Source organism: Pistacia vera, unplaced genomic scaffold (genome assembly GCF_008641045.1).
Source record: "Pistacia vera cultivar Batoury unplaced genomic scaffold, PisVer_v2 Contig225, whole genome shotgun sequence".
NCBI classification, from domain to species: domain Eukaryota; kingdom Viridiplantae; phylum Streptophyta; class Magnoliopsida; order Sapindales; family Anacardiaceae; genus Pistacia; species Pistacia vera.
Genome location: NW_022196030.1, coordinates 475,323 through 497,494, shown reverse-complemented (window position 1 = coordinate 497,494; position 22,172 = coordinate 475,323). Strand labels below are relative to the sequence as shown.

The 22,172-nt window shown below is 35.0% G+C and overlaps 3 protein-coding genes across 4 annotated transcripts; 2 read left to right on the top strand and 1 right to left on the bottom strand.

Annotated features, from left to right (window-relative positions):
• The first annotated feature begins 709 nt into the window (after positions 1-709).
• Positions 710-2,526, top strand: LOC116130807 (chaperone protein dnaJ C76, chloroplastic-like). Its single transcript, XM_031416490.1, has 4 exons — positions 710-1,147; positions 1,227-1,483; positions 1,574-1,748; positions 1,824-2,526. The coding sequence occupies exons 1-4, from the start codon at positions 791-793 to the stop codon at positions 2,442-2,444; spliced, it is 1,410 nt and encodes a 469-aa protein (XP_031272350.1). The 5' UTR covers positions 710-790; the 3' UTR covers positions 2,445-2,526.
• A 911-nt stretch (positions 2,527-3,437) lies between these two features.
• LOC116130808 (chaperone protein dnaJ C76, chloroplastic-like) lies at positions 3,438-5,217 on the top strand. The gene is made up of 4 exons (XM_031416491.1): positions 3,438-3,838; positions 3,918-4,174; positions 4,265-4,439; positions 4,515-5,217. Exons 1-4 carry the CDS (start codon positions 3,482-3,484, stop codon positions 5,133-5,135), a joined length of 1,410 nt encoding a protein of 469 aa, XP_031272351.1. The 5' UTR covers positions 3,438-3,481; the 3' UTR covers positions 5,136-5,217.
• Positions 5,218-6,058: 841 nt separating this feature from the next.
• LOC116130810 (thioredoxin-like protein YLS8) lies at positions 6,059-8,551 on the bottom strand. 2 transcript variants are annotated; one of them, XM_031416494.1, is made up of 2 exons: positions 8,397-8,551; positions 6,059-6,539 (listed from the first exon to the last, which is right to left on the bottom strand). In XM_031416494.1, exons 1-2 carry the CDS (start codon positions 8,514-8,516, stop codon positions 6,231-6,233), a joined length of 429 nt encoding a protein of 142 aa, XP_031272354.1. In that variant the 5' UTR covers positions 8,517-8,551; the 3' UTR covers positions 6,059-6,230. The 2 variants fall into 2 exon arrangements, with proteins under 2 accessions (XP_031272354.1, XP_031272353.1); XM_031416493.1 differs by lacking the exon at positions 8,397-8,551 and adding an exon at positions 7,504-7,775.
• Between the last annotated feature and the right edge of the window lie 13,621 nt (positions 8,552-22,172).

Below are 22,172 nucleotides of genomic sequence, written 5' to 3'. Positions count from 1 at the left end.
TATATCATATTTTCAATATATATTCCTACATAACCAGAACTGCCCAATTTTATTTTCAATTATTTTTGAATTTTAATTTGAATATCTGAAAGTTTGTAGATTGATAGTGAGAGACAAATAATAAGAAGGTTATGAAGTGGTGATATTCATAGAATTTGTGGAATAATATAACAACAAACTCCACTTAAAAATTGACTCCTTAATTTTCCCACAGGCACTAATAGGGAGGATTATTAAAGGGTTTATCTTGTTAATTTCAAAATCTCATTGAATTAGTTAAGGTATGCGCAAACTTATCCAAACACTCTGGTCACCAAAAACAAGAAAGACTTCTTAATCATTTTTTATTTTTTTTTTTATTTTTTTATCAAGGGATGTTAATCCTCCAAGACTTGGTCGGGTAAGAGCCTCAATAACTATATAATGGCTAGATAAACCCGAACTTAATGGCTCATCTAACCTCATATTGCTCATCGCCATGCCAGGTTGTTGACCCCTTAATTTAAAGAATAATACTTTGGGTACTAACGGATTGTACTAATCAGTGTACTAATTTTTGTCAAAATCACACATGATACATGTACTATGCTTTAAGTTAGTACACTGGTTAGTAAAGTCCGTTAGTACCCATAACATTACTCTAATTTAAATTAACAAATTTTAACCCATCATAATCACAACCCAAAATATCTTCTTGTACAAATATCTCAATCCCTAGAGAGTATGAAAACTATAAGCCGCTCTCTTTCTTATCCCAACTTTCCGGAGAAGCCCCAAATCGAAGAAAACAATGTCTACTGCGTCTGCATGTCTTCCTCTTTACACGCCTGTTACTGCTTCAAAGATAACCACCAAAACCTCCACATCAAGACCCTTCAGCTTTAACACTAGGAAATTCAATGGTCATGGAATTGGTAACTCTATAACGTGCAGAGCTGCTTCTTTCCAGGATATAAATATCGATCTTTACGATCTTCTGGGCATCGATAACAGTTCCGATCAATCTCAAATAAAAACCGCTTATCGTACGCTGCAGAAGAGATGCCATCCCGATATTGCAGGCCCCGCAGGACACGACATGGCTGTTATACTCAATGAAGTTTATTCTCTCCTTTCTGATCCCACTTCTCGCTCGGCTTACGATAAGGTTTGTTTTTAAAAATCTATACGAATAAGAAGATAGATGTGATGAGTTGGAATGTTTAGAGTTTGTGTTGCTCTTCCAGGAACAATCCAAGATCGCTCAACTCCGAGGCTTCACTGGAAAACCTTTATACTCCGTATGGTTTGGTGGTGAAAGCGAAAACAGAGCTGTGTTTGTTGATGAGGTGAAGTGCGTTGGTTGTTTGAAATGTGCGTTATGTGCAGAAAAAACGTTTGCTATTGAGTCGGTATATGGAAGAGCCAGAGTTGTGGGACAGTGGGCGGATCCTGAATACAAAATCCAGGAGGCAATACAGGCATGTCCTGTAGATTGCATCTCGTAAGCTTCTAAAATTACATATGAAATTGTCTTGTTGAAAGCTTAATTTACATTTTACATCTCTAATTCTTTCATCATTCTCCTTCCAAGAATTGTGGAGAGGTCAGACTTGGCAGCTCTAGAATACCTTATGTCCAAACAACCACGCGGTAACGTTAGAGTGGGAGCAAATGACTCAGTCGGTGCACGGGTCTCGAACATATTCGTTGATGTCAAAAAATTTCAAACAAAATATTTTGATGCCATGAACAAAGCAGCTACAAAGGTATATATACTTATGCATAATCCATTCTATAAATAACACAAACGGAAGTAAGCTTAAAAATTTCATTGATTGCAGGAGGAAGATATGAATTGGAAAGCAAGAATGTCAGCAATTCAAGCAATCAGATCAATCTCAAATTGGTTTTATTGGCAATCACCCACATCGAAAACTGACCAGAATTTGACGCATATCTCCCAGAAAACAACAGATCCAAATATCAAAAAGCTTCGTGCTGCTGCTGCTGCCAGAAAACACGCAAGAGAGATCGGTACAAGAACAAAAACCCCATCAAATTACATATATCTTGAAGAGTATTGGAGTCCATCAACTCAAGCTCTTCCAGCTCCAGCTCCAGTCCCAGCACCGGCAGCTTCAACCCACTTCAACTCAAGCTCTGGAGATTCCTCGGAGTTTTCAAAGAAGAAAACTAATGAAGAATATTATAGGGAAGAAAATAGGAGGAGCCCCATTGCACGGGGAATTCCAATTGTAACAGCCGCAATTGCAGCAGGTGTAGTTCGGATGCAAGTCGGTGAAGGAGTGGTTGGTGGATTAAAGGAACATATAGGAGGGTCACTAGCGTTGGATATTGTTAATAGCTCTTGGTTGCAGGTTATTTTAGCTGGGATTACATGGTACTACGTTGGAGTGGGAATTGTTGAACTCATTGAGACCACTGGAAATAGGCAAGAGTAGATCAAATACAATATAGGGTGAATACAAATTATATGTCTGTACACTATTTTACTGATCAACACAATTATACCAACATTGGAAAGTCTCAGTTCAGTTTGACTAGGAACTAAGATCTGAATAAATTCTGATAGTTTCAACAATGTAATCAGATCTACCGTATCACTCTATAAGGGCAACAAGAATGGTACGAACTTGGTCCTCTTTCATATATAAGGTGACCATGAGTTAGCCAAATGGACATTCAAATTTGATTTTGAATCCAGTCATTTCGCTTTCTTAACGATGGAGCTTGAAATTCTTGCTTATCAGCAAATCCGTTTGAATATGTGCAACTTCAGTTTAATATCTTTAAGCATCACCCGAGGCAATTTACAAGAAATAGATGCATTAACAATTGACTGGAAAAAGAAACTACCAAAGTAAATAATATTCTCCATGTACTAGGTAATGCTTTAATTTGGAATATTTCCTATAAGATTGCAGCTTCAGAGAATTATGCATGTACTTTACAGTATAATCAGATTTGAGTGAAGAAACTTAAAGTTCAGTCACACCCTGGTTCAACTATTCTGTGACTCCCATTTCAAAGGAGATAAGCTTTTCCACAACTACACAAAAACTTATATAAAACCTTTTCAAATTCAACTAAACTATGAAGATATGCCACATTACACTCCAACCATCTTATGAAGATATGCCACATTAATACACAAAATATGGATAGTCTATACATCAGATACCTCATACATAGAAGACTCACTCCAAGAGCTGATGGTCAATCAAATTCTGCAGAAGCACTTAAAGGTACTACTACAACTGTGTTAGTGAAACTAGAAAGTTAATATTAGCAAATGCTCACACATAAGATTAAGAGCTATATAAAACATGCACCCAAAATTAACAAATTTTAACCCATCATAATCACAACCCAAAATATCTTCTTGTACAAATATCTCAATTCCTAAAGAGTATGAAAACTATACGCCACTCTCTTTCTTATCCCAACTTTCCGGAGAAGCCCCAAATCGAAGAAAACAATGTCTACTGCGTCTGCATGTCTTCCTCTTTACACGCCTGTTACTGCTTCAAAGATAACTACCAAAACCTCCACATCCAGACCCTTCAGCTTTAACACTAGGAAATTCAATGGTCATGGAATTGGTAACTCTATAACGTGCAGAGCTGCTTCTTTCCAGGATATAAATATCGATCTTTACGATCTTCTGGGCATCGATAACAGTTCCGATCAATCTCAAATAAAAACCGCTTATCGTACGCTGCAGAAGAGATGCCATCCCGATATTGCAGGCCCCGCAGGACACGACATGGCTGTTATACTCAATGAAGTTTATTCTCTCCTTTCTGATCCCACTTCTCGCTCGGCTTACGATAAGGTTTGTTTTTAAAAATCTATACGAATAAGAAGATAGATGTGATGAGTTGGAATGTTTAGAGTTTGTGTTGCTCTTCCAGGAACAATCCAAGATCGCTCAACTCCGAGGCTTCACTGGAAAACCTTTATACTCCGTATGGTTTGGTGGTGAAAGCGAAAACAGAGCTGTGTTTGTTGATGAGGTGAAGTGCGTTGGTTGTTTGAAATGTGCGTTATGTGCAGAAAAAACGTTTGCTATTGAGTCGGTATATGGAAGAGCCAGAGTTGTGGGACAGTGGGCGGATCCTGAATACAAAATCCAGGAGGCAATACAGGCATGTCCTGTAGATTGCATCTCGTAAGCTTCTAAAATTACATATGAAATTGTCTTGTTGAAAGCTTAATTTACATTTTACATCTCTAATTCTTTCATCATTCTCCTTCCAAGAATTGTGGAGAGGTCAGACTTGGCAGCTCTAGAATACCTTATGTCCAAACAACCACGCGGTAACGTTAGAGTGGGAGCAAATGACTCAGTCGGTGCACGGGTCTCGAACATATTCGTTGATGTCAAAAAATTTCAAACAAAATATTTTGATGCCATGAACAAAGCAGCTACAAAGGTATATATACTTATGCATAATCCATTCTATAAATAACACAAACGGAAGTAAGCTTAAAAATTTCATTGATTGCAGGAGGAAGATATGAATTGGAAAGCAAGAATGTCAGCAATTCAAGCAATCAGATCAATCTCAAATTGGTTTTATTGGCAATCACCCACATCGAAAACTGACCAGAATTTGACGCATATCTCCCAGAAAACAACAGATCCAAATATCAAAAAGCTTCGTGCTGCTGCTGCTGCCAGAAAACACGCAAGAGAGATCGGTACAAGAACAAAAACCCCATCAAATTACATATATCTTGAAGAGTATTGGAGTCCATCAACTCAAGCTCTTCCAGCTCCAGCTCCAGTCCCAGCACCGGCAGCTTCAACCCACTTCAACTCAAGCTCTGGAGATTCCTCGGAGTTTTCAAAGAAGAAAACTAATGAAGAATATTATAGGGAAGAAAATAGGAGGAGCCCCATTGCACGGGGAATTCCAATTGTAACAGCCGCAATTGCAGCAGGTGTAGTTCGGATGCAAGTCGGTGAAGGAGTGGTTGGTGGATTAAAGGAACATATAGGAGGGTCACTAGCGTTGGATATTGTTAATAGCTCTTGGTTGCAGGTTATTTTAGCTGGGATTACATGGTACTACGTTGGAGTGGGAATTGTTGAACTCATTGAGACCACTGGAAATAGGCAAGAGTAGATCAAATACAATATAGGGTGAATACAAATTATATGTCTGTACACTATTTTACTGATCAACACAATTATACCAACATTGGAAAGTCTCAGTTCAGTTTGACTAGGAACTAAGATCTGAATAAATTCTGATAGTTTCAACAATGTAATCAGATCTACCGTATCACTCTATAAGGGCAACAAGAATGGTACGAACTTGGTCCTCTTTCATATATAAGGTGACCATGAGTTAGCCAAATGGACATTCAAATTTGATTTTGAATCCAGTCATTTCGCTTTCTTAACGATGGAGCTTGAAATTCTTGCTTATCAGCAAATCCGTTTGAATATGTGCAACTTCAGTTTAATATCTTTAAGCATCACCCGAGGCAATTTACAAGAAATAGATGCATTAACAATTGACTGGAAAAAGAAACTACCAAAGTAAATAATATTCTCCATGTACTAGGTAATGCTTTAATTTGGAATATTTCCTATAAGATTGCAGCTTCAGAGAATTATGCATGTACTTTACAGTATAATCAGATTTGAGTGAAGAAACTTAAAGTTCAGTCACACCCTGGTTCAACTATTCTGTGACTCCCATTTCAAAGGAGATAAGCTTTTCCACAACTACACAAAAACTTATATAAAACCTTTTCAAATTCAACTAAACTATGAAGATATGCCACATTACACTCCAACCATCTTATGAAGATATGCCACATTAATACACAAAATATGGATAGTCTATACATCAGATACCTCATACATAGAAGACTCACTCCAAGAGCTGATGGTCAATCAAATTCTGCAGAAGCACTTAAAGGTACTACTACAACTGTGTTAGTGAAACAAGAAAGTTAATATTAGCAAATGCTCACACATAAGATTAAGAGCTATATAAAACATGCACCCAAAAAAAAAACCATCAAGCCTAGTCAACTGTTAAATAACTGCAAGATTTGATTCTCTTAATGTATCACTCTCTTATATAAGGTGTCTGCTGATTTGTAAACCAACACATTCAGAGTCAATTAATTTCAACAGAAGTTCTACGCAACAGTTTTCAGAATGATAATCTTACAAGTTTCAAATCAACTACAATTTGCATAAGTACTCAATAACGATACTTCGTGGAATAGTCCTTTGGTGCAATTACAAGACCACGACCCTTCCTTGCCCCTCGGTAGACAGTCTCAACAATGTCAATGAACTCCTGCTTGTCCTTGAGAGCCCAGTTGATCTTGTTATTATTACCAGTACCAAGATCAATCATTATGTGCTTGTTCCTAAAGAAGAACATGACTGTGGATGGATCATAAAGCTCATACATTGTGTTAAAATCAGGCACCTCCGTAATGTCCACAAGGTAAATCACAGCAAAATTCTTTATAGTCTCAGCAACTGATGCCAACACTTCATCCATCTGAATTGAAAAGAATTAAAAAAAAAAAAAAAAAAATTAATTAACTCGTAATTGAATAAGTACCAAAATACAGAACGATGAAAAGGCATTTAAATAATTAAAAAGTACCACTCTGGGTGACAAGAAGAGGGATATTCTTCAATGAATGAGTGCATTAGTTTAGTCAAAACTGTTTAGAACTTCTGTATACAAGAAAACAGAGGGCTGAGGTATGACTGAGGAAGATATTGCTTTCAAAACTTTAGAAAAAGGGCTTCAATATGTATGCAACAATAGACTATGATTACCACTAACAACTGAACTCGTGAATAGAACAGTAAATGCACATCATTAAAAAACCCAAAAGTTAAAATCATATGCGGAGCAAGATAAACCAACAAAAACGTTTGATGACCGGAAGACATACTAATTTCGTTTTCTTAATCACATATCAATAATAAAAAAACACATAAATCACATTATCAGAACACCTGTCCCATTTCAGAGAAGCCAACCTAATTTAACTCCGCTAAGTATCTGCACATATGTAATATTCTGTTCTAAATTTTTTAAGCTAAATAGGTTCTGCCTCGTAATCAAGATAATCTTCATATGTATTGCAGGGAGGAAATGCTATCGTTAAAGGTATTTACTAGATTAAACTCAGAAATATTAGAATCACACATAAAACGACCTTAATAAAGAAGATCAAGTAGAGCAATATTGTTGACACCACAATTAACGGATTAGGAGCAACAAAACCTTTAAAAGAAATTAATCAGATTGCAAGCATAGGGATGAAAAAGATAGATGGGTTTCTAAACATAAGAACCCTAAAGTCAGGTTTGTAAGTTAAAAAGGGTGATTGTGCCTGCTAACAAAATCAGCAAAAGCAGAATTCAATTGTGCGGAAAGGCCATACACACAAAAATCATATAAATATAATATAAATAAGAGAAAATTTAGAATTGGAAAAAGTAAGGACCTGCATACAGGTTTCGTCCCAGTCGTGGCCGAATCGGATGACGACGAGACGCTCTTCTTCGGCCAGGATGGCCTGATCTACTGCCCATCCGGAGTGCAAGTGTGGTAAAAGGTACGACATCTCTCTCTTTCGATTAGATTACTCTCTCTCGATTCGATTGTTCCTATTTTTGCCCAATTACTCTCTCGATTGTTCCTATATACCCTAACCCTAACCCACGAATGATAGAATTAGGAATCCCAATTAATATTTAAAGGAGCCCCGCCCTTAACATTAAATCTTATAAAGGGCAGAATCGTAAAAACATTTTTTTTTTTAAATTTTGGTATGATGGACGTCCGGCGTACGCATTTTATCCAATTTTTTAAATCTAAAATTAACGACCGTGGCCATTCTTATAAAGAATTGAGGTGGATAACATATCCAAAAATTTTAATTAACCGCTCAACCAACTATGTTTAATAAATTAAACTTATCCCATTTCATAAAGAATTAAAATGATCAATTCATATGGTATTAAATAACTCGTATCAGAAGAGCTTTTAATAATTTTACCAAAGGTATTTGATATTTACGTGATAATTTTACAGAGGGTGTATAATATTTTTGAGAGTTTATTGATAATTATTGGGACTCCTTTGTTAAAAAATAGGCACGTCGCTTAAATAAGTGAAGAATATATAGAATGTAGCACGTTTCCTTTGTGTGTGTTTTGCAATTCTGCATTCAAAAACTAAAACCAAATTCTATGCCAATTAAATCCAAACTTAATTTCACCCCCACAAACTCAACGAACCTCTATAACATGAATTCCATCTAACAAACAAAAAAATATGAGAATTCAGAAACCACAATCACAAAATGTAATATGGAATTAATTAAGAGAAGTTTACCTGCATGCAAGTTTCGTCCCAATCATGGCCGAACCGGATGATGACGACGCGTTCTTCCTCCGCCAAGATCGCCTGATCGACGGCCCAACCGGAATGCAAGTGTGGTAGTAGATACGACATTCTATAATTCCTATCTTCTCTTTAGCCTCTAGAAGTTGCGCCAATCTGAATGTGAGGCGGAGGCCTAATTTAAAATATGCTAATGAAGCCTCTAGAACTCCAAAATTCTGGAGTAATAAATTACGTCAATTTTGCGCAATTGCATCACACCACGTGTCAGTGTCGTTGTCATGTGCACTGTAGAGTTCCATTTATCCAAGCAAAATAAAAATTTACATTAGAAAAAAAATTATTAATCTAATAAACTCCATTAAACCAAACTCTATGAATTCTAACTCCTTTTTCTCCATGATTCCCACCCACACTAACTTCAAAATGCGGCCATCCCACTTAAATAAATAAATGAAAAAAAAAAAAAAAAGGATGAAGAAGAAGAAGAAAAGAGAGAAAACTTCGTCGTCCTAAACAAATATCTCTTTCCAACTCCACTGTATCCTGAGGAGTAGAGAGGTTCAGAGTTTTATTTTATATGTTTTTTTATATATGGATTTTCTTTTAAATAAAAAATTATTGATCAAGTTTTTAATATCATATTATTAATATCTATTTTTAATTTCAAGGGGTTTATGCTATTAATCGAAATGGTAGAACCTAGACTGGGGTGATTAAGTATTCTCTCTGTGCATTTGTTTATTTTGGTGTTATGAAATTTGTAGGGGCTCACCAAGGAAACGGGTGTCCCCTCGTTTATTTTAAGAAAATAATGTGTAATTTATCGTAACAAGAATAGAACTTTGTTTCCGATTTGATATGATCATTGTGATTGTGAAACGGTACATGATGCTAGGGAAATAAGAATGGTACCAACTTAGCCTCTTTCATATTGTTATGCCCAAAAAATCAGGATTGACGTTAGCCTGCATCAGCAAGTACCAATTAGAGTTCAAGAAGGTTTTGTACCGCTTGGGAGCTGTCACATCTCTCCATGACAGAAAGAATATGGTTGTCATCAACTTGGTAGATTCAGATTTTGTCTAGGAGTGATTGAGGGTCGCACACATGTCCAATCTCCAAGTAATATGAGGATATTTCCTAAGTTACCAACCAATGCGAGGCAAGAAAGGACTTGTACGACACCTACCTACTTGCAGATTTGTAATCATTATCTTTCATTTCTCTACTATAAATAGAGGACTTCTCCTCTCATTTTTGGGATTCTAATACTGAACCTATTTTCTAATTGTAATCTTTATTTTCAAAGCCAAGATAACCTTCGAGAAAGAGACCGACTTGATATTCTTTCTAAATACTCAGTTATTGTATCTCTGTTCGCTGTTCACTATGCATGACCTCTTGTAATCTTTCATATATAATAGAAACAGTGGACGTAGGAATCGCTTATAAGTATCTGAACCACTTTAAAAATCATCTCTCATTTATTATTCAGTCTTTGCATTAGATTATCACAATCATTCACATGTAATTTCTAAGAACAACTTAGCACTTTGCATGTATGAGTCGTTGATGTCAAAATCACGCATCAACAGTTTGACATCTTTATTTTCAAAGCAAAGATAACCTTCGAGAAAGAGACCGACTTGATATTCTTTCTGAATACTCAGTTCTTGTACCTCTGCTCGTTGTTCGCTATACGCGACCTCTTGTAATTTTTATTGACCAAGACAGTTATCAAGCGCAACAGATAACATCTGAGGAGGTCGTTTGAATAAGACATTTGTTCCACATGTCAAATTCGAACACTAAGCAAAATGATTCTCAATCTTCGACAGCAAAATATTCTAAGTGTTTTCAGGTCATGAATGATAAGTAGAGTACGAAATACATTTTCAAAGCACTGATCATGATCTGGATCAGGTCATTGGACTTTTAAGAAACAATCATATCAGGTTGCTTATGTAAGTCAAAGACCCATGTCTCAGTTCGCTAGTCGAGTCAGACTATCAACCTCATGTCGTATGTTACAATGTGGTTGTTCTCAACTGTTAGTTCGGGCAAATACTCCTCGAGAAGTCAGGTCGCAGCATAATCATGAAGTTCTTAAGATTCAATCTTTGAATGTTGAGAATTGAGGAGCTTTTGTTATGCCTGAAAAATCAGGATTGACGTTAGCCTACGTCAACAAGCACCAATTACAGTTCAGGAAGGCTTTGCACCGCCTAGGAGTTGCCATGTTGCTCTATGACAGAAAGAATATGGTTGTCACCAACTTAGCAGATTTAGGTTTTGTTTATGACTGACTGAGGGCTGCACACATGTCCAAGCCCCAAGTAATTTGAGGATATTTCCTAAGTTACCAGCCAATGGGAGGCAATGAAGGACTTGCACGTCACCTACCCACTTGCAGATTTGTAATCATCACCTTTAATTCCTCTGCTATAAATTGAGGACTTCCCCTCTCATTTTCAGGATTTTGATACTGAACCCATTTTTTTATTGTAACCTTTATTTTCATAGCAAAGACAACCTTCGAGAAAGTGACCGACTTGATATTCTTTTTAAATACTCAGTTATTGTACCTTTGCTCGTTGTTCACCATACGGTTCATACGTGACCTCTTGTAATCTTTCATATATAACAAAAACAATGGACGTAGGAATCGCGTATAAGCATCCAAACTACTTTAAAAATCATCTTTAATTTATTATTCAGTCTTTGCATTAGATTATTATAATCATTCACGTGCAATTTCTAAGAACAACTTAGCACTTTGCACGTGCGAGTCGTTGGTGTCAAAATCACGTATCAACACATATAAAAGATTTCTTAAATTCACTTTCTTAAACTTCCCACTTGGAATTATTGTTTTTAGTAGGCATTACCAGATTTTAGTGGAGAAAACTCAAGCTCACTCACACCCTGGTTCAACTCCCATAGTAAAAGACATAATCTTTCTGAAGCTAGAAAAATACTTGTTTGTGCCCTAGATTATAAAATATTGAGGTTACTGACAAAAATGTTTGTGCCATAATTTTTTATTCTTTAATTCCTTACTATAGAAGCGGCGGGTTTTCCAAAAGTGGCAAGTTTTCCAAGAGCGACAAAAAGTAAGTCTTCCATTCCAATAACACACACTAAATGATGACTTTCAAAATAGGTTTCAGTTGTCGATACGTTTGGAAAGGGGACTTAACCAGTTTAATAATAGTTTATTGAACCCTCTCATTAAAGGTCCAATAAATCTTAAAGCCCACACTTTGTCGTCAATCCATATTAATGAAATGAGTGTACTGGACAAAATTTTAATAAAATCACATTAAGTCCATTAATATATCAGTGGACTATATATTTATCCGGTTTTAATTAAAACAATATATAATTAATGTTAGCTTACAATTAGAAAAAATTTCTAGCACAAGCAACCTAAGAAGATATTCCACATTTTAGAAGAATCACTCCAGAAACAGATGAAAACTCAAATTCTTTAAGTAGCAATCGAAAGCTACTTCTTCTCAATTTGTAGAAAAACAACCGTTAATTTCTACATAAATAGGGAGCCAATTAGGCATTGTCAACTGTTAAATCACTTCAAGGTTTGATTCAATTAATTTCTGCAGATAGGTTCCACGCAACACTTCTCAAATGATGTAGTCTTCTCCACAATGTCAATGAACTCCTGCTTGTCCTAAAGAAGAACATGACTGTGGATGGATCATAAAGCTCATACATTGTGTTAAATCAGGTACCTCCGTAATGTCCACAAGATAAATCACAGCAAAATTCTTTACAGTCTCAGCAACTGATGCCAAAAATTAATCCATCTGAGTTCATAGAAATTTAAAAAAATAATAATAATAATGCAGAAGAATGATGATAATAGCAGTTCAAGAATTAAAAGAGTTATATATTATGTTGAAATCGTTTTCAATTTCAAATCTAATAAGTTATAAACGTCTAAATACCAATGTTTGAATCTTTTTCTCTAACCATGAAAGAAAATAATTTAATTTCATCAAAGAATTAAGGATATAATTTAATATAATGTAATTATAATTCAGAAAATTAAGAAAATAATTAAGCAAAGATTTTAATTTAGTCAACAGTTTAATAGACTAAATAACAAATTTTCAAGACTTCTTCCTAAAAAATGAAAGGAAATATGTAGTATAATTATGGTAAAAATTAAGAAAATTTATTAGAATATATTTTAATTGAAACAATAAAAAATTATTTAGTATAGAATATCATATGAAAATGGTATCAATAATTAAGCAAAGAATTTATTTGTTCAATGTTTTAATTGTATTTTACTATTTTTTTCATTGTCTAAGAAAATATATGTATTTACATTTTTTGTTCAAATAATTTAGTAGTTAAGAGTGTTAAAATATTCCTTGATGCTTTGGAAACCTACCGTAAACATTGATAATCAAATTAACTTTTAAATTTCAAATCAAATATAAAAAATATACATCTTCATCTTCCATCTATAAAAAAGAAAGCTCTAAAATTGTTTTAAAATGTTATTGTTAAAATTTCCTTATTATATATATATATGGATGAAAATAATATAAATTATTTTAAATATGTTAAATAGTATAGTAAGACTTTATAACATTGAAACTGTTAAACAATCCAAAGAAATAAGAAAAATGAGGAGGCTAGGGTTTCATTGATACTGCACAATGGAATCAAATACAAAAGAATAATTTGTTCTTAGAAAGGAAACTGAAAAGACAGGGAAATAATGAAAAGACTATTCTACCCTTAATAAACAATAAAACAAAATAACCCTATATTTCTTAACATCTCCCCTCAAACTCACGATGAGGTGACTACAAGCATCGAGAGTTTGCCAACTAGGAAACGAAAACGGGAAATAGAATGCGACTTGGTAAAGAAATCTGCAATCTACAAAAAAGAAGAAACAAAGGGCAAGGTAATGGTGCAATGCTTGAGATGATGACGAGTAAGGTGACAAATATCAATCTCAATGTGCTTAGTTCGTTCATGAAAAACTGAGTTGTGAGCAATCTGAATAGAACTCTGGTTGTCACAATACATAAGAGTGGGATGAGAAAGAGAAACTCCCATATCTGCAAGTAACCAACGTAACCAAACAATCTCTTTGGTAGTATATGTCATAGCACGATATTCTGCTTCAGTTGAAGATTGAGAAACAATAGATTGTTTCTTGCTCTTCCAAGAAATAAGAGAATCACCCAAAAAGATACATAAACCAGTAACAGACTTGCGATCTGTGGTATCACTGTCATGATCAGCATCAGAGTATGCACGCAGCTCCAAGGAAGAGGTGGATGGAAGTAAAAGACTTTGAAAGATTGTACCCTGAAGATACCGCAAAATACGAAGAACAACTGTCTAATGAACTGTAGTAGGAGAAGCAACAAACTGACTAACAACATGAACATCATATGCAATATCTGGATGAGTAATAGTGAGATATACTAAGCTCCCAACAATAGTATAGTATAAAGTAGGATCTGACAAAGGTAAACCATCAAAAGAAGAATACTTTGTGTTAACCTCAATCGGAGTATCTATAGTCTTATTATCAGTAATCTAGCCCGCTCAAGAATATCTGCAACATATTTCGACTGAGAAAGAAGATAAACTCTAGGTGAGTAGTCTACCTCAATACCTAAGAAATATCGTAGAGAACTCAAATCCTTCATTTCAAACTGTCTAGTTAACTCTGTCTTCAAAACTGAAATACTATCAATATTATCACTAGTAATAATCATGTCATCAACATATAAAGACAGAATGATACAACCTGCATCAGTGCACTTAACAAAAAGAGTAGAATCATGACTACTAGAAGCAAATCCAAGGGAAGAGATCAGAACAGAAAATTTCTCAAACCAAGCACGAGGTGCTTGTTTAAGACCATATAACACTTTCTTGAGCTTGCAAACATACCCAGAATCATGTGAAACACCAGGAGGGGGCGCCATATAAACTTGTTCTTGAAGATCTCCATTTGAGAAGGCATTTTTAACATCAAGTTGAGAGATATGCCACTGACGAACCGAAGCTACTGCAATAAGAGTACAAATAGTAGTCATTTTTGCAACAGGAGCAAATGTCTCCTCATAATCCATACCATACTGTTGAGAGTACCCTTTTGCAACCAACCTAGCTTTGTATCGCTCAATAGATCCATCAGAATTAGTCTTGATCTTATACACCCAATGACAACCAACAACATTCTTACTAGGAGGTAGAGGAACCAAATCCCAAGCACATGTCTTATGCAAAGCAGAAAGTTCCTCATCCATAACTTGCTGCCAAAGAGGATCAAGAATTGCCTCTTTATAGGAAGAGGGCTCAGAGAGACAATGAATAGATGCTAAAAAGGAAGTAAAAGATGAAGAATAACAAGAATAAGCCAAATTTGGTAACTTTGTGGACTTACGAATACATATGGATTGACATAGAGGTGGATCCACAATCTCAGAAAGAGCTTGAGGGACCATAGGAGAAGAGGAAGCTTTAGGTATGTCGGAGAGTAAAGTGTTAGTACCTGCAGAATGATCAATACGAATTGGTCGAGTATAATGTAAAGGTAATGGGGTAAGAACATAAGAAGGGGTATTTGAAGTACTAGGAACCTGAGATGACAAACTATCAGAATCCTTAGAAAAATGATCTATACGAATAAGATCAGATCTAGTCAAGTTATGAGTAGTGGATGGAATAGAAAAGAAAGGTATATGCTCAAGAAAAACAATATGACGAGACACATAAAGTTTCTGAGTTATTAGATCAAAACTACCCCTTTTTACCTTCACCATAACAAAGAAAGACACAAATAGTAGATCGAGAGGACAACTTGCTGTATTCTACATGAGGACGAAGAACGAAACAAGTGCAACCAAATACTCTAAAGAAAGAATAAGCAGGCGCATACCCATACAACTTTTCGAAAGGAGAAAAACCTGAAATATGAGAAGATGGAATTGTATTAATCAAACCTACAACAGTAAGAACAGCTTCACCCCAAAACACACTAGGAATAGAAGCAGACAACAAGAGAGAACGAGCAGTTTCAATAATGTGCTTATGTTTTCTTTCAGCAACACCATTTTGCTCAGGAGTATCTGTACACGAAGTTTGGTGAACAGTTCCATCTAAGGCAAGCAACTCACAAAATTTATTAGAAGTGTATTCCCTACCCAAATCACGCCTAAAACATTTGATAACAGCAAAATGTTGAGTTTTGACAAGAGCTCTAAAGGCTGTGTATATCTCAAAGAATTCAGAACGATGTTTCATTAAATAAACCCAACAATAACGAGTATGATCATCAATAAAAAAAACATAATATCAAGACCCTCTTTTTGTGGCAATAGGAGAAGGGCCCCATACATCAGAATGAATCAAATCAAATGGAGAAAAAGAAACAAAAAATACTTCGATTAAAAGATAAAGCTGAAAATTTTGCTAGTTTACATCCACTACAATAAAAAATATCACAAGTTTGCAAATTTCCTAAAGCCCCTGTGGATGCCAAAGATCTCAAACGAGAAGACAAAACATGACCGAAACGAGAATGCCATAAATAAAAACTAGAAGAAGAAGGACTCAAACGAAAAGAAGACAAATCAACACTAGTAGCAGCAGCAACTATCACTTTTAACAGAAAAAGAAGCAGACATAGCTTGTGGCTGTATGGAGAGAAACTTCTGAAATTGTTCAGCCATAGTACTAGGATCGGTGAAAGGACCTAATGAAACTACTGCTGCAGTATTAGATTGTAGTGCTTTGTAACCCTGAGGTGGTCTATGAGCATTAGATTGTGACTGGTTGCCATGCTTCCAAGCTTGAGATTGCTGCTGCGATTGATTTTGTTGTCTCAACTTAGGACACTGAGCCTTCCAATGACCTTTCTGCTTACAGAAACTGCACTCGTCGAAGGCAGCCCTTGTGTAAGGCTTATTCTGATTATTAAAGAGTGGCTTAGAAGGTACTGTTAACACAAAAGGATTAGAAGTAGAAAGAATTCCCTTTTCAGAATAAGACTTAAGACGTATTTCTTCAGCCAATAACTCACTGACAATTGAGTCAACAAAAGGAAGTGGAGAACAATGCAAAATTGAACCTCTAAGTCCTTCAAAAACACTGCGAAGTGCTGTTAAAAACTATACCAACTGTTGCTGCCATCTACGAGCAATATAGGCACCACATGCCTTTAATTCTGTAGATTCTGTAAGAGCCAATTGATCCCAAAGATCTGTCATTGCAGAATAAAACTCCTAAATACTCATATTCTTGTACTAAAGAGCTCGTATGTCATTCTCCAATTGATACTGCTTTGCAAAATTTGATTGAGTAAATAACCTTTGCAGATGATCCCAAACCTCCTTTGCTGTCTCATACTTCGCCAACTGTGTACCTATGGAATGGTCAACAGAATTGTTAATCCAAGTAATAATTTTTGCATTGTTTGCTTCCCAGGCATCTATCAAAGCAGCATAACCCTCATCAGTATTCCTAGGTTTCACAGAAGTTCCACTAACAAATCCCCACATCTTTTTACCCTTAAGAAAATTTCTCATCACATTACTCCAACACGAATAATTCTTTCAATCTAACCTCACACTCACAGATTGAAGCAAACCGTCTCTTTCAGTAGCCATAATAAAAAAAACAAAGAAAACCAGAACACAAAAGAAAGGAAAACGAAATACCAAACTGCAGAAACTGAACGAATACCCTCTCAAAATTGTATGATCAGTCAAAAAAAAAAAAAAAAAAAAATCCAAAGAAATAAGAAAAAAAGAGGAGGCTAGGGTTTCATTGATACTGCACAATGCAATCAAATACAAAAGAATGATTTAACCTAAATACAAAGAGATTATATATAGGCTAAACAAAGGAAACTGAAAAGACAAGGAAATAATGAAAAGACTATTCTACCCTTAATAAACAGTATAACAAAATAATCCTATACTTCTTAACAATTACCATTTACCTCTAGCAATTTGCAAGGTTTGGTCAGACGACTATGACAAATAAGACATATATTTGTAGTGAATCAATGATTCACAGAACTCAAAACTTAGAAGACATATATTTATAGTGTTTTGGCTTTAACTCACATTTTTTTTACGATTTATTATCCTATTATCAGTTCCGAACTTTCGTACATGAATGGTATTAATCATAATCATTCCCATTTTTTTTTTGTTTTTTTTGGTTTTAAAATCCAAGTTTTAAAATGAACCGAGTAACAACAATCTAACAGCTGTAGACTGTAGCTTATCATAAAGGCTTACGATGAAGATCGGCAAGAAATATGATCTACTTATATTCTATTATGGCATTCTTTCAAGTTTTCACTTGTATTATTATTATTTTTTTTTTAAATTTATCTTTCATGTCTTACAAAAGAATTTGATTAGGTTTATATAACACCACTCAGATTTTTTTATATAAAAGAAAAATTCATTTGATTTGATTAATAAAATAATTGATCGATTGACTTCTGTAATTTTTTTTTTTTTTCTACTTGTATATTCTTGTAAATTAATTTGAAGGTGGCATGTGATTTGACTCATTTGAACATTATGTGTAAAATACATTCATATTCCAATATTCATATAAAAGTTGATAATACAATCCATTTCATCATAAAATCTCCATGGAATATATGCGGAAGTAAATGACAAACCTCCAGCCATAGCAATTGTTGTTTAATCTTCTTGCTCCTTCAAATTACAGGATCTTCCACTGACTGCAATTTTAGAGTGATGGTTTTTTAATCTGAAAATGAAACTTGCGTCTAATGGAGACCTATAAAGTCTCATTTTAATACGCAATTGTCTTTCCATCAAAGACAATTGCCCAAGAGAAGAGACACAACCGTATGACCCATCAATCCACATCAACATAAAAGTGTAGGACCATAATGTAATTATATTAAAAGTGTAGGACCATAATGCAGAAAGTCTAACATTCTCCCACTTGGTCCAAACTTTTATAATATAATTCAGAACACAAGAGATGTATATGCGGTATGTTCAATTAGAAAGAGGAAATTATATAAATCATAGCGGTAAGTCTCTTTTAAACAAGTATTACCTTCCATGTATTACAATGCAATTTTTCTCTTTCTAAATAAACACTTAAATGTGGAATATCACTTTATGAACAAACCTCAAATGTTTGTTCAAGGTCCTCAAAAATATTTGTTTGTCTCCAACCAAAATGTATACAACTTAAAAGAGAAAACAAACGAAATTACAAAGTTTCAGACAATGAAAGTATTACCTCTCATAGTGACAAAGCAGGACATAGTCCCATTTAAACAACATGATCCTTGAACGTCTTTGGTGGCATGCCTTTTGTTAGAGGATCAACAATCATCTGCTCGGTATGTATGTGTTCAATGAGCACTTCTTTGGCTTTAACGTGCTCCCGTATTGCTAAGTACTTAATGTCGATGTGTTTACTTCGACTTCCACTCTTATTATTCTTAGCAAAGAATATAGCAGTTGAATTGTCATAGTATAGCTTTATTGGCCCAGAGATATACTCAACAACTCCAAGCCCAAAAATGAAACTTCTCAACCAAATACCCTGTGTAGTGGCCTCAAAACAGGAAACAAACTCAACTTCCATGGTAGAAGTGGCAACTAAAGATTGTTTGGCACTTCTCCAGGATTTAGCACCTCCAGCGAGCATAAAAACATATCCAGATGTTGATTTTTGAGAATCAACGCAGCCAGCGAAGTCTGAGTCTGAATATCTGACGACTTCTAAAATGTCAGACCGTCTATAAGTAAGCATAAAACCTTTAGTTCCTTGAAGATACCTCATGACCTTCTTTACAGCTCTCCAATGATCCAAACCTGGATTACTTTGATATCTTCCTAACATGCCAACTGCAAAGCGATGTCAGGTAGGACATGCCAACTCCAACAGCTAAAGCATAAGGAATAGTTTTCATTTGTTCCTTTTTAATCTCAAGGGTAGGACATTGGTTCAGATTGAACCTGTCACATTTAACAATGGGTGCAACACTGGGTGAACAATCTTTCATCCTAAATCTCTCAAGAATTTTATTAATATAGGCTTCCTGAGATAGTTCCAAAATATGTTGAGACCTGTCCCTATGAATCTTAATGCCAATGACATAAGACGCCTCACCCATATCCTTCATACTAAAATGTTGAGAGAGAAATTGTTTCACCTCATGTAGCAAACCCAAATCATTGGTTGTAAGTAAAATATCATCTACATATAACACAAGAAAGATGATTTTACTCCCACTGACCTTGTGGTATATACACTGATCCATGACATTCTCTACAAAACCAAATGAAGAGATAACAGTGTGAAATCTTAAATAGCACTATCGGGAGGCTTGTTTAAGTCCATAAATTGACTTCTTAATCTTGCAAAACAAATGTTCACCACTTGAAATGAACCCATTAAGTTGTTTCATATAAACCTCTTCCTCCAAATCTCCATTATGAAAAACTGTTTTCACATCCATTTGATGTAAATCTAAATTAAAATGGGCAACTAATGCCATTATGATATGAAAGGAATCCTTTTTAGAAACTGGAGAAAATGTTTCTTTATAATCTATTCCTTCCCTTTGCGTGAACCCCTTGGCAACAAGTCTAACCTTGTATCTCTCAATGTTGCCTAATGAATCCTTTTTGGTTTTAAATACCCATTTACAACCAATAGGTTTCTTTCCAGTAGGCAACTCAACAAGGTCCCAAACTTCATTATCCGCCATAGAATTCATCTCGTCTATCATGTCATTATTCCACAATCAGATTTACTACGTTCATAGCTTGTAAAAACGTGTCTGGATCATCCTCAATACCTATGTCACAGTCAAACTCTGCATATACACTTCATAATCAGTAGGAATTGCTGATTTCTTTGTTCTAGTAGATCTCCTTAATGTGTATCAACAGTCTCTTGTTGAGACTGTTGCACAACTGGTTGTTCCTCCTGTGCGGAGGTTGTTCAAAATGATCTTCTAAAACAATCTCATCAGAATGTGGATTTTGATTGATGGTTCCTCATTATTCACCTGTTTGGATGACAACCAATCTTTACTTAATGTAGGAGCATTGTCTAAAACATCAATTTTCTTAGGGACTGAGTCTCTGATTTGATCACTCCCACTGACCACCCATTTTCAAGAAATTTGGCATTCTTGATTCAACAATTCTACGGAATGGTTATGACAATAAAACTTATATCCCTTGGATTTTTCCACATATCCAATAAAATATGCACTAATAGTCCTAGGATCTAACTTCCCAATGACTTCCTTAATCCAGAAAACCCTGTACGGTATTAGAAACATGGATTGTAGAACCAGAATCAATCCACCAATCATTATGTGAAACACAAATCATATTAGATCATAACACACAAGAGATAGAGGTTACCTTTCTTGTCAAGCCAGGCCTTCCTCTTAGGACAATCCTTCTTCATGTGTCCCTTCTTTTTACAGAAGAAACACTTGATATTGTCCTTATTACCTTTGCTCATAACCTCATGCAGCTTGCTTTTTCCCTTCCACTTCTTATTCTTGTTTGAAGTGTACTTGACATTTCCTGTCACCAGAGTGCAGTTTCATTCACTTCCTGAAGCAGCCTTTCCTCCTGAACACACATGGTCAAAAGCTCATGATTGACCATTTATCCTTCTGTGTGTTATAAGATATCTTGAAGGGGTATAATGAGACGAGAGAGAGTTCAGGACATAATGCACCAGGAAATCATCATTAATCACCATCTGAAGGGATTTCAACTGAGCAGCAATGTCCCGCATTTTCATAAAATGCTCATGGACTCCTTTAATACCAGTGAACTTCATGGATGTCAATCTACTCATTAGGATGCTACCTAATACCTTGTCTGATGTTTCAAACTGTGCATGAATTGCCTCCATCAGATCCTTGACATTTTCACACTCCGGTATTGACCCATGAATACATAGTCGTAATGTGAGATTGATAAACATTGCTTAAACGGTTGGATCGCTCCCACCGTTCATACAAAGCAATCTCAGCTTGAGAACTACTATATTAGGTGTAGGTGGCTCTTCCTTACGAAGAGCATAGTCAGATCAATGCACCTTAAATGAAGAAGGACAACCTCTCTCCAAGATTTGTAGTTATCACCATTAAACTAGGAACCTTATCCTCAACCATCATCAAAGTTTGAAACTGTAGGTATATCAATAGACATGCTTACTAAATAATTTATGAGGACAACCATCAATAACAATTATAAGTTACCAATGTAAAACAAATAATAAATCATAAATGAATCGACATATCATAAAATCTCACTGTGGGTAAAGACATTACATATTAGATTCATTATCCTTTAATGATGAAACTAGAAATATTAATATTTAAATAACCTGTGGGCTAATTAAGAAATAAGAATAATTTCTATTTCATCCCTAATTAATCATGAAAATATAACATTCCTTGTGGGTAAAATGATTACATAATATGATTAACTACAAAACGATGTTATTAACCTTATATGATCATAAATAATATTACTTAATGCATATATATCATAATTCAGATGCTGCGGCTACTCTAAATTAATCAAATATAATGATCATAAAACATAAATAATTTATAACATGAATTATATAATATAACACAAATCAATACAAGAATAACACATTATTTATTCATAACAAGGCAATATATGACATAAAAACCATCATACACGCTGTCTC